A 13,442-nucleotide genomic window follows, 5' to 3' on the forward strand; every position below is an offset into this window, starting at 1 on the left:
CGACTTACCCTTACATCAGGCGGGCCTTGCTCATTCATTCACTTAAGTATTTATTAAACACCAGCAGTGTGCCAAGTACTTATCTAGGTGTCGGGTAGATTCTGATAAGTCAGTCAGGTCCCTGCTCTCAGGGAGCTTGCAGCAGAGATGGGGGCTGCAGTAGAGAGTAAGCCAAGGAAATGAAAAAGGAAGCTGATTTCAGAGAGTGATGAATGCTATGAAGAAAATGAAGGCAGGGCAGTGTGATGGAGAGCGACCCAAGGTGGTACAGTTTGTACCTCTAAGGACCAGGCTGTGACCCAGGTCACGCACAGATGCCCGTCATGTGATGCCACAGCTCCTTTTCCAGGTGCTCGTTTCCTCTCACTTCCCAGTCTCTTGCCCAGCCGCGACTGCTTACAAATACAGCTAGAGGAATCTAAATGAGGTTCCTCTATCATCAAACCCAATCAAAATGCCAAGAAACAGAATCAGTGCCTGGCTGAAGGCAGTGGAACAGGGCCAGCCTGGAGTGGTTCTCTCTGAGGAAGTTCCTCATCTTGGTTTTAGGGCCATGCCTTGTGACCTGTGAGCTAGGGGTTGCCAGTCCCTGACATTTCTACTGAGGACTCGCCTGTCTATATTCCCAGCCTGTATGTGTTTCCTGAGTTCCAGACACACAGGGCCAAGCGCCTGATGGATGGAAGTATGTTTTTTGGTGTTCCATTGGTATCTCAAATTCTACAAAACTTAGCGGCCCTTCTCCTCCTTGTTCCTCCCCATCTTCAGTCTATCACCTGTTCCTCATCCAGCAAATGATATTACCATCTTCCAAGGGGCTTCCCAGGAGTAATCCTTGACTCCTCCTCAACATTGAATTAATAATCAAATCTAGGCCAGGTACAGTAGCTCACGCCTATAATCCCAGCACTTTGGGAGGCTGAGGCGGGTGGATCATTTGAGGCCAGGAGTTCAAGACCAGCCTGGCCAACAAGGTGAAACCTGTCTCATTTTAAAAAAGTTATTTTAAGAACTCAAATCTATTATTTCTATCTCTAAGTGTGTCTTGAATTTATCCATCTCTCTCCATCTCTGAGCTGTTACCTTACCTCAGTCCATCACGTTTTGTCTACGTTAACATGACCAGAGTCTTGTTCCTTCTCTTCAGTTATTTGTACAGCAGCCTGTGATTCCTTTCTAAAATAAGTCTGGTGAGGTCACTCCAGCTGCTTCAGATCCTTCCATGGCTCACCGTTGCCCTCATATAAAGTTGGCACTCCCGGACATGGGGCTTACGGGGCCCTCCATGATGTGGCCCTATTTGCCTCTCCATTCTGCTCTCTCCCAGCCTCTCTGCCCCCATCTCTAGGCACCAACCACACCCTTCTGCTCGTCAGTGGTGCCAGCTTCTCTTCTATCTCTGGTCTTTGCACAGACTTTTCCCTTCACCTGGAATGCTTTCTTCAATCCTACCCCACTCTCTTTAATCTAGATAAGGTTTATTCCTTTTGAATGCCAAGCAGTGAAACTATTTCCCCTGGAAAACCTTCTCTAACCAACCCCCTGCCTTCATTCAGCCCAAGGTCTAGATTAGGAGTCCCTCTGAATGTTTCCATTGCATTTTTAAAGAATTGCCTATTTACTTGTTCGTGTCTATCACTAAACTATAAATTGTATGAGAATAGCCATTATCTCTGCCTGGTTCACCATTCATCTCCAGCAACTGGCATAATGCCTGGCAGACTCAGCCTGCAACAAATATTTGTTGAATAAATTAACAGATGGCTTTATCTCCTTGAGTAAATCTTGTTTTTTTCACATATTAAAACAGACACACAGGCCAGGTACGGTGGCCCATTCCTGTAATCCCAGCACTTTGGGAGGCCGAGGCGGTCGGATCACCTGAGTTCAGGAGTTCAAGACCAGCCTGGCCAACATGGTGAAACCCCATCTCTACTAAAAATACAAAAATTAGCTGGGCATGGTGGTGGGTGCCTGTAGTCCCAGCTACTAGGGAGGCTGAGGCAAGAGAATCACTTGAACCCAGGAAGCAGAGGTGGCAGTGAGCCGAGATCATGCCACTGCACTCCAGCCTGGGCGACAGAGTGAGACCCTGTCTCAAAACACACACACACACACACACACACACACACACACCAACTTGTATAATTTAAAATATAACGTGCTTGTTATGGAACACTTGTAAAATACAGGAAAATAATGAAAAAGTCTACCATCTAGCTTACCACCTAATGACCATTGCTATCATCCTGGCATAATTCTCTCCTGTATATAAATATGTATTCTTTTATTGTTAAAATTACACTATGAGTACTATTTATTTATTTTATTGTGGCAAAATACGCAAAACCTAAAATCTTGCCATTTTAACCATTTTAGGGTGTGCAGTTTGGGGCATTCACCACACTCACATTGTTGTGCAAATATCACCACTATCTCAGAACTTTTTCATCTTCCCAAATTGAAACTCTGTACCCATTAAACAATAGTGCATCCTCTGTTTTCCCCTCCCTACAATTTATTTTTATTTGGGTTTGTACCAAACTGAAAATAGCTGCTTCTTCCTTACTTAGTTCAGATCAGCATTTCCATTTATTTAGCCGTGGTTTTGAGGATCCCATGGCAGATGCCATCCTTCCTAGAGCTCTTTGGGGCTGTCAGGTATTTCAGTCAGGGTGAATTTGGGTTGATAACATTTTAAAATCTTACTTTATTCTGAGGTTCCTAGTGTCAGAGCCCACCATATTTTTAGGGACTCCCAAGTTACAAACAAAAATATGGTGAGGAGGAATCACTGAAGTTTTAACAAAAGAAACTTACATTTTGTTCAATTTCTATCTTTTAGTTTATTTCCTAAGCAAAAAGAAATACTTTGAAAATTTTACATAGCATTATACATATTTAATTAAGCATGAGCACATCTTAAAATTTTAAATTTTAGATCAGAGCTTTAATTCCTAGGATATTAAGAGGTAATGGCAATTTGGCCAGGTGTGGTGGCTCACGCCTATAATCCCAACACTTTGGGAGGGTGAAGTGGGTGAATTGCTAGAGCCCAGGAGGTGGAGGTTGCAATGGCCTGAGATCACGCCATCGTACTCCAGCCTGGGTGATGAGAATAAAATCCTGTCTCAAAAATAAATAAATAAAAAAGAAGAAGAAGAAGTATTGGCAATTAGTGCTCCAGGAATAATTTCCTGACTTGAAATAAACCTACATGTAGACAAACTAATTAGGCCATTCCAAGAGTTACTAGCAATGGTTTAATATATTTTCAGAGCATACCAGGAAGCAGTGTGGCCAGCGTTGCATGTTTGATACTTCAGAAATGTATGACAGGTGTTTCTCTTACCCAGGTCTTCTGTTTTCTTAGTTTTGCTCATGTAAATAGTTATGAACATCCTCATCTTTTTCAGGGAGGGGATTATAGATCATTCTAATTCCATTTTCTAGCATTTGGTACCATTCTAAGCACATAATAGGCACCCATTCGGAGCATTTTTGGCTTGACAGAATATGCATTTAGAATTGTTCAAATTAGAGGTGTCAGTGATGGGAATTAGAGTACTATATAATTCTAAGTCATTTGACTTAAATACAAAAGAATGATTTTCCTTGGTGGGGAATGGTGAAGGGAGGCAGGAGTTAAGAAGAGGAGAAGAGATCCTAAGTCATTTATAAACTTCTCTGGAAACACTGGTGTGTGAAGACTTTTTAAAAAGTCGTTCACCAAATTGTGTGTGTGTGTGTGTGTGTTTTAAATAGACACAGTATTTTTGTGTGTGTGTGTTTTATTTTTTAGAGCAGTTTTAGGTTCACAGCAAAATTGAATGGAAGGACAGAGATTTCCCATAAACCCCCTGCCCACACACATGCATAGCCTCCCTCAATATCAACATCCCCACCAGAGAGGTGTTTGTTCTAGTTGATGAACCTACACTGACACATCATTATCACCCAAAGTCCATAGCTCACGGCAGGGTTCACTGTTGGTGTACATTCTATGGGTTTGAGCAAATGTATAATGACATGTATCCACCATTATAGTAACATACAGAGTATTTTCAGTGCCTTACAAATCCCCTGTTCTCCACCTATTCATCCCTCCCTCTCTGCATTTCCACCCCCAGCCCCTGGTAACCGCTGATCTTTTTACTGTCTCATAGTTTTGGACAATCTAGTTTTCAGACAGACCCAGAGCTGTCTTTCCCTTAGTTTCCATTCTGTCATTTCTTTCTTCCCATCAATCATAAAAGGCTATGAGTTTTTTTTTAAGTGTTGAACACTATCCTACTTGTCAAGTTAAAACACAAGCTCCTGGCTGGGTACAGTGGCTCATGCCTGTAATCTCAGCATTTTGGGAGGCTGTGGCAGAAGCATCACTTGAAGCTAGGAGTTCGAGACCAGCCTGGGCAACAAAGCAAGACCCCATCCCTACACACACACACACACACACACACACAAGCTCTTGCCAGAATTAGAGCTGCAAATTGCCCTCAGGTGCCTAGAAGATCAGTCCTTCAATTAGATTCAGATTGAGATGCTTCCTCTTTTAAACAATGATTCCCTTTCTATCATGCCCAATAAGAAAACAAATAAAAATTAAACAATACTGCCTGTAATCTCAGCTACCCAGGAGGCAGAAGCACAAGAATTGCTTGAACCCGGCAAGCAGAGGTTGCAGTGAAGTAAGATCGCGCCACTGCACTCCAGCCTGGGAAACAGAGCAAGAGTCTATTTCAAAAACAAAACAATGTGATTTCTTCCTCTAAGTCTTGCACAGGGAAATGTTAAGAAATAGGTCCACCAGGAAAGAAGGAAGGAAGATCATCTTGGAAAAAATAGTTATACTTTCTTACTTGTCTTCCTAACAGTTCTCCAAAGCTTCGTACCTTGGCCAGAGGCTTGTCTCCTGCGTACCTGAGGTTTGGTGGCACCAAGACAGACTTCCTAATTTTCGATCCCAAGAAGGAATCAACCTTTGAAGAGAGAAGTTACTGGCAATCTCAAGTCAACCAGGGTGAAAATTTTTAAAGATTAACTCTATATTTTAATTAATGTCAGTCCATCATGAGAATGCTTTGAGAAAACTGTTATTTCTCACACCTAACGATTAATAAGAGATTAACTTCCTCTCCCCTCATCTGACCTGTGGAGGAACCTGAACAAAGGGAGAAGGCAGTGGGCAGGTTTCCTCATCATGATGTTTGTCATGTTCAGTGTGAGGCCTCACAAAAAAAAAAAAAAAAAAAAAAAAGATGTCTTGGATATAACTGAGAGCTCATTGTATAGTAAATATTAATAAAACAGTGATTGTAGCTGACGAATAGAACTGCTTGGAGAGAGCAAGTGGGTAGAATCGCATCAAACTAAAGAGAGTATTTCTAGCCAAAGACACAATGATAGATTGAAGGATATTTATTCTAAAAATAGAATATGGGTGAAAGAGATCTGTGGACTTCTGGGCACCAACGTTAGATTCTGATTTTAGCAAGCTTGTCAGGGGATTCTGATATTGAAAGTCTGTGGCCTTCACCTGAGAAACCTGCCCTAGTGAGCCATGAAAATTTGTCCTGTCTTTCAGAAGTGCTGTCAGACATCAAATGGAAGTTAAATCATATCTTAACAATTACTAGGATGGGCGCAGTGACTCACACCTGTAATCCTGTAATCCCAACACTTTGGGAGGCTGAGGCAGGAGGATCACTTGAGCCCAGGAGTTTGGGACCAGCCTGGGCAACACAGAGAGACCTTGTCTCTATTTTTTAATAATTTAAAAAGCAAAAGATACTGAAAATATTGTATACACCACTGAATTATAATAACGTGCATATAATGTATATATTATGAGGAATATTTGATTATTTCATATATTATATCTTTTCCTTCGTTTATTTTCTCCAGTTATGAAGTACTTAGAACAATTCATCAGTAGTTGGGGCTAAATTGACAGAATAGTAATCAGAGAAAATAGAAAAAGACAGATGGGTTATCTTTGAATACCAGGTTGGAATTGTTTATGGGTTTGTTTTTTGTTTTGGTGGTGTTTTTTTAGACAGAGTCCCACTCTGTTGCCCAGGCTGGAGTGCAGTGGCACAATCATGGCCCACTGCAGCCTTGACCTCTTGGGCTCAAGCGATCTTCCCACCTCAGTCTCCTGAGTAGCTGGGACCACAGGTGCATGTCACCACACTCGGCTAATTTTTTTATTTTTTGTAGAGACAGTCTTTCTATGTTATCCAGGCTGGTCTCAAACTCCTGCACTCAAGTGATCCTCCTGCCTTGGCGTCCCAAAGTGTTGGGATTATAGGCATAGCCACCACACCCGACCTAGTTTCTGTTTAGACTTGGCCCTTTCCCACCAGTCATTTGCGTCCAAAATATCTCATAAGTGTAGACAGGAAACTGTCCTTTGCTCATCAGTTTTCTTCATCCTGTGTCTAGGGGGATGGTTGGTGGGGGAAACTGGGATTATCCAAGTTCCTCTGAAACATCCTCTGTGAGCCCAGGGATGGGTGAGGCATGAGGCACCAGCCACCAGCGAGTCAGTGTGCAGCTTTCCAGAAAGGAAGTCATCAGCCAGTCAGCCAGCCCTGGCAGCCAGCACCAGGAGACCCTGCTGTCTTGTGATAAAGAAATGGTCTGCCTGACAGGATGGGGTGGATTTTTCTTTTTTCTCTTTTCTTTTTTTTTTTTTTTTTTTTTTTGAGACAGGGTCTGGCTCTGTCGCCCAGGCTGGAGTACAACGGCAGGATCTTGGCTCACTGCAGCCTCTGCCCCCCAGGCTCAAGCTATCCTCCCACCTTGGTCTCCCGAGTAGCTGGGACCACAGGCATACACCACCACACCCAGCTAAGTTTTCGTATTTTTAGTAGAGATAGTGTTTTACTATGTTGTCCAGGCTAGCCTCCAACTCCTGAGCTCAAGCTATCCATCCGCCTCAGCCTCCCAAAGTGCTGGAATTACAGGCATGAGCCACTGTGCCTGGCCAGGGTGGATTTTTTCAAGTGCACATGTTGTGGTCCCAGAAGCTCTGATAGTACCAAATTCAAAGGGAAAAAAAGTCAACGGTTCCCACCCATCCTACCTCCCATGATGGCAAGAGGCCACACTGCAGATACAGTCCATGTGAAACAAATTGCTATGGATTTTGAAAGTGAACCTTAAGAGAACTGCACTATGTTTTCTTCATTAGAGTTCTCTGGTAATTTCAAGCTTTTTTTTTTTTTTTTTTTTTAAGACAGCGTCTCGCTTTGTTGCCCAGTGTCACCCAGGCTGGAGTGCAGTGACGCAATGTCAGCTCACTGCAAGCTTCGCCTCCTGGGTTCAAGTGATTCTCCTGCCTCAGCCTCCCGAGTAACTGTATTTTAGTAGAGACGAGGTTTCACCATTTGGCCAGGCTGTTCTCGAACTCCTGACCTCAAGTGATTCACCCATCTCAGCCTCCCAAAGTGCTGGGATTACAGGTGTGAGCCACCGCACCCGGCCAGTAATTTCAAGCTTCCGAGGAGCCCTCTGAATTGTTAAATAACTTGGAGCTATGTCCAACATATCCATCTTCAGTGTATGTTCAGTATTTCCTAGGAAACCTGCCCTTGGTTGTTTTCTTTGTGGTGATTCATGAGCCGGCAAATTTGACATGTGTTACGGAATATATCTTTCCTCTGCTCTCCTACCTCATAACCAGAACTTAATTATCCTGCTTTTGTCACATAAATAGCTAACTAAATAAATATATGGGATTTCGGCCTGCTCACTGTGAAAATAGACCCTCTAAATGATCTCTTCCACTTGCAGATATTTGCAAATATGGATCCATCCCTCTTGACGTGGAGGAGAAGTTACGGTTGGAATGGCCCTACCAGGAGCAATTGCTACTCCGAGAACACTACCAGAAAAAGTTCAAGAACAGCACCTACTCAAGTAAGAAACGAAAGGCACCCTAGAGATGTTCCAGCCCCAAAGATATTTGAATAGGTTGGACTCGGACACCAATCTAGCAAGTCCTACGAAAGTTGTATAAAGCTGAAAATACTGAAGCATCTTCCAAATGGGAAATCCTGAACTGAGAACTTGTTTTTTCTTCATCTGACATTGCTTAGTAGCCATAGAATGAAAGATGAATCAATCATTCATGACTAACAATGGCCTTCAGTGCTCTAAAAAACTAGGGAGTCAAGGAAAACATGATATATTCCTCATGTAAAATTAAAATACAGACATACAAAGGGCAAAACGTGAACATCATTCATACTTTGAGGTCCATCCCCCTCCCAGAAATAACCCCCAGTATGCATTGGTTTAGAGCATTAGGCAGGAGGGCCCTGAGTCACTCCAGACAGTCTTGGCCACCAAGCAGCATTCTCTTTTTGTTTCCTCTGTGGCTTTTGCAAACACAGGGCTAGCTCAGCTACCCATTATTATATTTTCAGTCACTAAAACAGTCTTCCAGTCTTCAAATTGGGATAACATTGTCACATGGGGCTTTAAAGCAAGTGAAACAAGGAACCCTTTTTTTTTTTTTTTTTTTGAGACGGAATCTCGCTCTTGTCGCCCAGCCTGGAGTGCGATGGCACAATCTCGGCTCACTGCAACGTCCGCCTCCCGGGTTCAAGAGAGTCTCCTGCCTTAGCCTCCTATTCATTATGAGGAATATTTGATTATTCAGTTCCTGTAGGGTAAAGATATTACCCCAATCATATTATTGATTATTGAGTAGCTGAGATTACAGGTGCCTGCCACCACAACTGGCTAATTTTTTGTATTTTTTAGTAGAGACAGGGTTTCACCATGTTGGCCAGGCTCCAGGCTGGTCTCGAACTCCTGACCTCAGGTGATCCACCCACCTCGGCCTCCCAAAGTTCTGGAATTACAGGCGTGAGCCACCGCTCCTGGCCACAATCCTTTTTTAACTATGAAATATATTTTTATCTGAAGTTTGATGTTTATACCCAACTGAGGGATGATGTTCCCATATCTCAGTTAAGGAAATAACCTGCTCAGATACTTTAAGCTCTTCCTTTGACTTTTGAAAATAAATTATCTTGAAGTTACTATACTTTGTTTGGGTTAGTTAACATTATTTAAAGTATATTATTTTAATTAATAAATTATCTTTGTAAGATTTTACTGTATACTACCTGGAGTTCAATGTATCAGAAGGATTTCAAATTTATATACATTTTTTATGTATATGGTACAGAAAAAAAAAGTGACCCATAAGAAATCAGAACATAGCACACATGCTAATAGCTAATATTGTCCTCTAAAAACTTTTTTTTGCATTTTTAAGAGGGGGATCTACTCTGACACTTTAATAGGTGTAATTAATTATTGACTGGAATTTGGCATAAGGCAAGGCCATTTCAGATCCCATTAAAGGAATGACATGTGCCAGAGAACCACAGAAGTAAGGCCACATTTGTAATAAATCATTATAGCTCTGCTAGGAGAAGACCTGGTTGTATTAGGTAATTAATGGGTTTGCTCTTAAAACACATGTCCCAGAAGATACAGGTAAGTCTTGGAGGGTCGTATTAAACATTATACTAATGTATCTTAAATTTCTAAGAAAGTTTTGCTACTTCACAGGATCTTTCTGTTACCAAAATGGTAGGTTTCCAACTTCAGGACTTGGCTTTCATAGTTCCTAGACCAGGGGAAATGCCTTCCTTTGCTAACTATGCAACCGGGTTAGTTAGTGTAAGTCCAACCACCCTGTTGGCAATGCTAAAATGTACAACAAACACAGAATTTTATTTGCATTTGTAAACATTTGATTTCTGGCTCGAATTTTCAGCTTTCATGGGCACGTCATGGAAACAGAAATCTTCTGTGTTTAGTTTGGGCACCTACTATTGTAGTGACAAATATTTCAGAAGCCAATAGGGGATTCCACACATTGTTCTGAACCTGTGGCTGACATTGGTAATGGCTGAGTGGCATGGGGACATACCACAAAGGAAGAGGTAGCAAAAGGCTGCTGAGATAAGGACATGTTCATTGCTTAGCTAGTGGCCTGCACCCCTAAAACACATGTCCCAGGCTGGGTGCTGTGACTCACGCCTGTAATCCCAGCACTTTGGGAGGCTGAGGCGGGTGAATTACCTGAGGTCAGGAGTTCGAGACCAGCCTGGCCAACATGGTGAAACCTCATCTCTACTAAAAATACAAAAATTAACCAGGCCTGGTGGCGGGCGCCTGTAGTCCCAGCTACTCAGGAGGCTGAGGCAGGAGAATCACTTGAATCTGGGAGGCAGAAGTTGCCGTGAGCCGAGATTGCGCCACTGCACTGTAGCCTGGGCGACAAAGTGAGACTCTGTCTCAAAAAAACAAAAACAAAAAACAAACAAACAAAAAAAACAAAACAAAAAAAAACAGGTGTCCCAGAAGATATAGGTAAGTTTTCTAACACAGGTCCTCTTGAATGGCGTGTTCCACTGAAGTAGAAGATGACAAAAACATTTGTCATGAGAATATAGACTCACATTTTAAACCTGTTTGAGCAGGAAAAGGAAGCAATGTTACAGATGTAATTCTGGGTGTGACTGCAGAAAGGATGATTCCCTTATTAAAGTAATCATCCTGAGTGAGCTAACTCTTTGTACTTCCTCTTCTCCTCCTGTTCCCCTCATCACCCCATTCTTCCGTTGCCTACACCCAGGCCCACACTGGATGCTGACATAGACTTACAGGGTACAGTCCAAGGGAAAGAGTCTGCCATTTCTTCCAATGTGTCATCTTGGTTATCTTCATTCCAAGGATCTCTCCACTCTTTATACAGTAAGAGATGAGAGTTTGGAAAAGGATTGGGAATAAGATAATGAATTCTAAGTTTTTAAATTGTTCTTCATATTTTGGGGAAGGAGTAGGCTAAGTGGCCCTTCTTATTTTTTTTTTTTTTTTTTAAGAGTAGATGTGGCCAGACATGGTGGCTCATGCCTGTAATCCCAGCACTTTGGGAGGCTGAGGCAGGTGGATCACTTGAGGTCAGGAGTTCAAGACCAGCCTGGCCAACACAGTGAAACCCCGTCTTTACTAAAAATACAAAAACTAGCCGGGCTTGGTGGCATCCACCTGTAGTCCCAGCTACTCCAGAGGTGGAGGCAGGAGAATCGCTTGAACCTGGGAGGCGGAGGTTGCAGTGAGCCAAGATTGTGCCATTGCACTCCAGCCTGGGCGGCAGAACAAGACTGTCTCAAAAAAAAAAAAAAAAAAAGAAAAGAAAAGAAAAAAAGAATGGATTTGAACTCAGTCGTCAAGAGCATCTATTCCAGGAGATGTTACAGTTGATTATGTTTTAGGGGGTGTATAATAGAATTTCAAGCTATGTAAATTCCAAACGCATTTGGAAGAATGAGGAAATGGAGGAAGGGTAAAGTATGAGTGCAAGCATTCCAGGTTTTTTGAAAATGCTATAATCTTTGTTCAGGACTAGTACAAAGTGCTATTTAGCTGTAAGGGTTTTTTTTTGTGATTTACAGACAGTTTTCACATGTGTCATTTCAACCTTGGTTTTATGGCGAAGGCATGTGATGGTGCTTGTCCCGGGACTGTAGATCCATAGCTGAGGTTCCTGTCGGGCAAAGATATTACTCCCAATCATATTATAGTCTATAAGTGGGAGAGCTGTGCCTGGAGCTCAAGTCTTATGATTTCTGATCCAGGGCACTTCCTACAACATGATTTTGCAATATAAAAGCCTATAATATGTGACTAAAGCAGGTCACTCACCCCTTGTAACAGACTCTAGTAATGGCACTGCCACCAAACGGCTGTGTGATATTGGGCAAAGACTTACCTTGTTTGAATCTCAGTTTCCTCCTAGAAAAATGAGGGTGGAGGTTAAGCATAGGCTGATGATCCCAAAGCCTCCATACTGCCCTAAACTGTGGCTCTAAGATCCAGTAGAATGCTGGGTCACAGGACTCTAGGGAGCTTTTCAAACCCAAATGTCTGTCATTCCTTGATGGTAGGCAGCAGTTTATGGAAGTGGGTGACACAGCAAATATCAAAACACCTAAAGCAGCTTGCAAGAGTTGTTTCTGCCTAGTGGTCTTTATAGTTAATATTAAATAGTTAATTTTTTTTTTTTTGAGACAGAGTCTTGCTCTGCCGCCCAGGCTGCAGTGCAGTGGCGCTATCTCGGCTCACTGCAACCTCCGCCTCCTGGGTTCAAGCAATTCTGTTTCAGCCTCCCAAGTAGCTGGGACTACAGGTGCGTGCCACCACACCCAGGTAATTTTTGTATTTTTAGTAGAGACAGGGTTTCACCATATTGGGCAGGCTGGTCTCGAACTCTTGACCTCAAGTGATCCACCTGCCTCAACCTCCCAAAGTGCTGGGATTACAGGCATGAGCCACCACGCCCAGTTTAAATAGTTAATATTTAATATTATTCCATAGTTATTCAAGTAACTCAAGCCAAAGACTTAGAAACAAAACAAAAAGCCACTTTTAAGGAGAAAGGGTGTAAGTTTGCCAGATAGATAGAGATCTTTCTTTTTTAACTACAAGAGTTCAGGAATGAATTACTCTTTAACAAACGACTGTAGATATACATGAAAATTGGAAGGACTTATTATGCATATGGTAATCAATTTAAAGACAACACTTAAAATTATATTGTTGCCACTCTCAAAAAGTGGTAATAGAACAGCTAATGGTTTAAAAAGCAGAGTACGGAAGTTCCCAAACTTATGGCACCTTAATATGGCAGAAAATTTTTTTACAGCATGCCTAGGCCACAAAAAGTACCTGTATTTTGATTATTAAATTGTAAGGTCTACACAACCTAATAGTAATAGGTCCAATAGTAATGTTGCCCAATAGATGTTGATGTTTTTTCCTTGCAAACATAAAAGATCCTACAGTACCTCTGTAAATAGCACTGCCTGGTTAGAGTTGAATTTCAGATAAATAATTTTTTTCATGTTAATTATTTTTCTTTACTTTTTTTTTTTTTTTGAGACAGGGTCTCATTCTGTTGCTCAGGCTGGAGTGCAATGGCATGATCATGGGTCACTGCAGCCTTGACCTCCCTGGGCTCAGGTGATCCTCCCACCTCAGCCTCCCAAGTAGCTAGCTGGGACTACAGGTGCTTACCATCATGCCCGGCTAATTTTTGTGTTTTTTGTAGAGATGTGGTTTTGCCATGTTGCCCAGGCTGGTCTTGAACTCCTGGGCTCAAGTGATCCGCCCGCCTCGGCCTCCCAAAGTGCTAGGATGACAGGCATGAGCCACTGCACCTGGCCCCTGTGCTAAGTATTTCTTAATGGTTACATAGGACATACACTGAAAATTATTCATTGCTTATCTGAAGTTCAAGTTTAACTAGGCGCCCTGCACTTTTAGTTGCTAAATCTTGCAGCAGTATCCATGCATTCACTGGTGCTCCCCAGCTTGCCTTGCACAGAGTTTGGAAACCACAGTCCTATAACTCT

General features: G+C 42.3%; 1 protein-coding gene across 5 annotated transcripts in view; it reads left to right on the forward strand.

Annotated features, from left to right (window-relative positions):
* Nucleotides 1–13,442, forward strand: part of HPSE (heparanase) — a 38,727-nt gene that overhangs the window by 7,242 nt on the left and 18,043 nt on the right. For all 5 annotated transcript variants that reach the window (XR_010113842.1, XM_055297152.2, XM_055297154.2 and 2 more), the window contains exons 2-3: nt 4,875–5,020; nt 7,798–7,923. Coding sequence is in view for 4 of the 5 variants with exons in the window: in XM_055297152.2 (XP_055153127.2) it covers nt 4,875–5,020; nt 7,798–7,923 (272 nt within the window). In the remaining variant the exon portion in view is untranslated. The remainder of the gene's footprint in view (nt 1–4,874; nt 5,021–7,797; nt 7,924–13,442) is intronic.

Source organism: Symphalangus syndactylus, chromosome 10 (genome assembly GCF_028878055.3).
Source record: "Symphalangus syndactylus isolate Jambi chromosome 10, NHGRI_mSymSyn1-v2.1_pri, whole genome shotgun sequence".
Taxonomy (NCBI): domain Eukaryota; kingdom Metazoa; phylum Chordata; class Mammalia; order Primates; family Hylobatidae; genus Symphalangus; species Symphalangus syndactylus.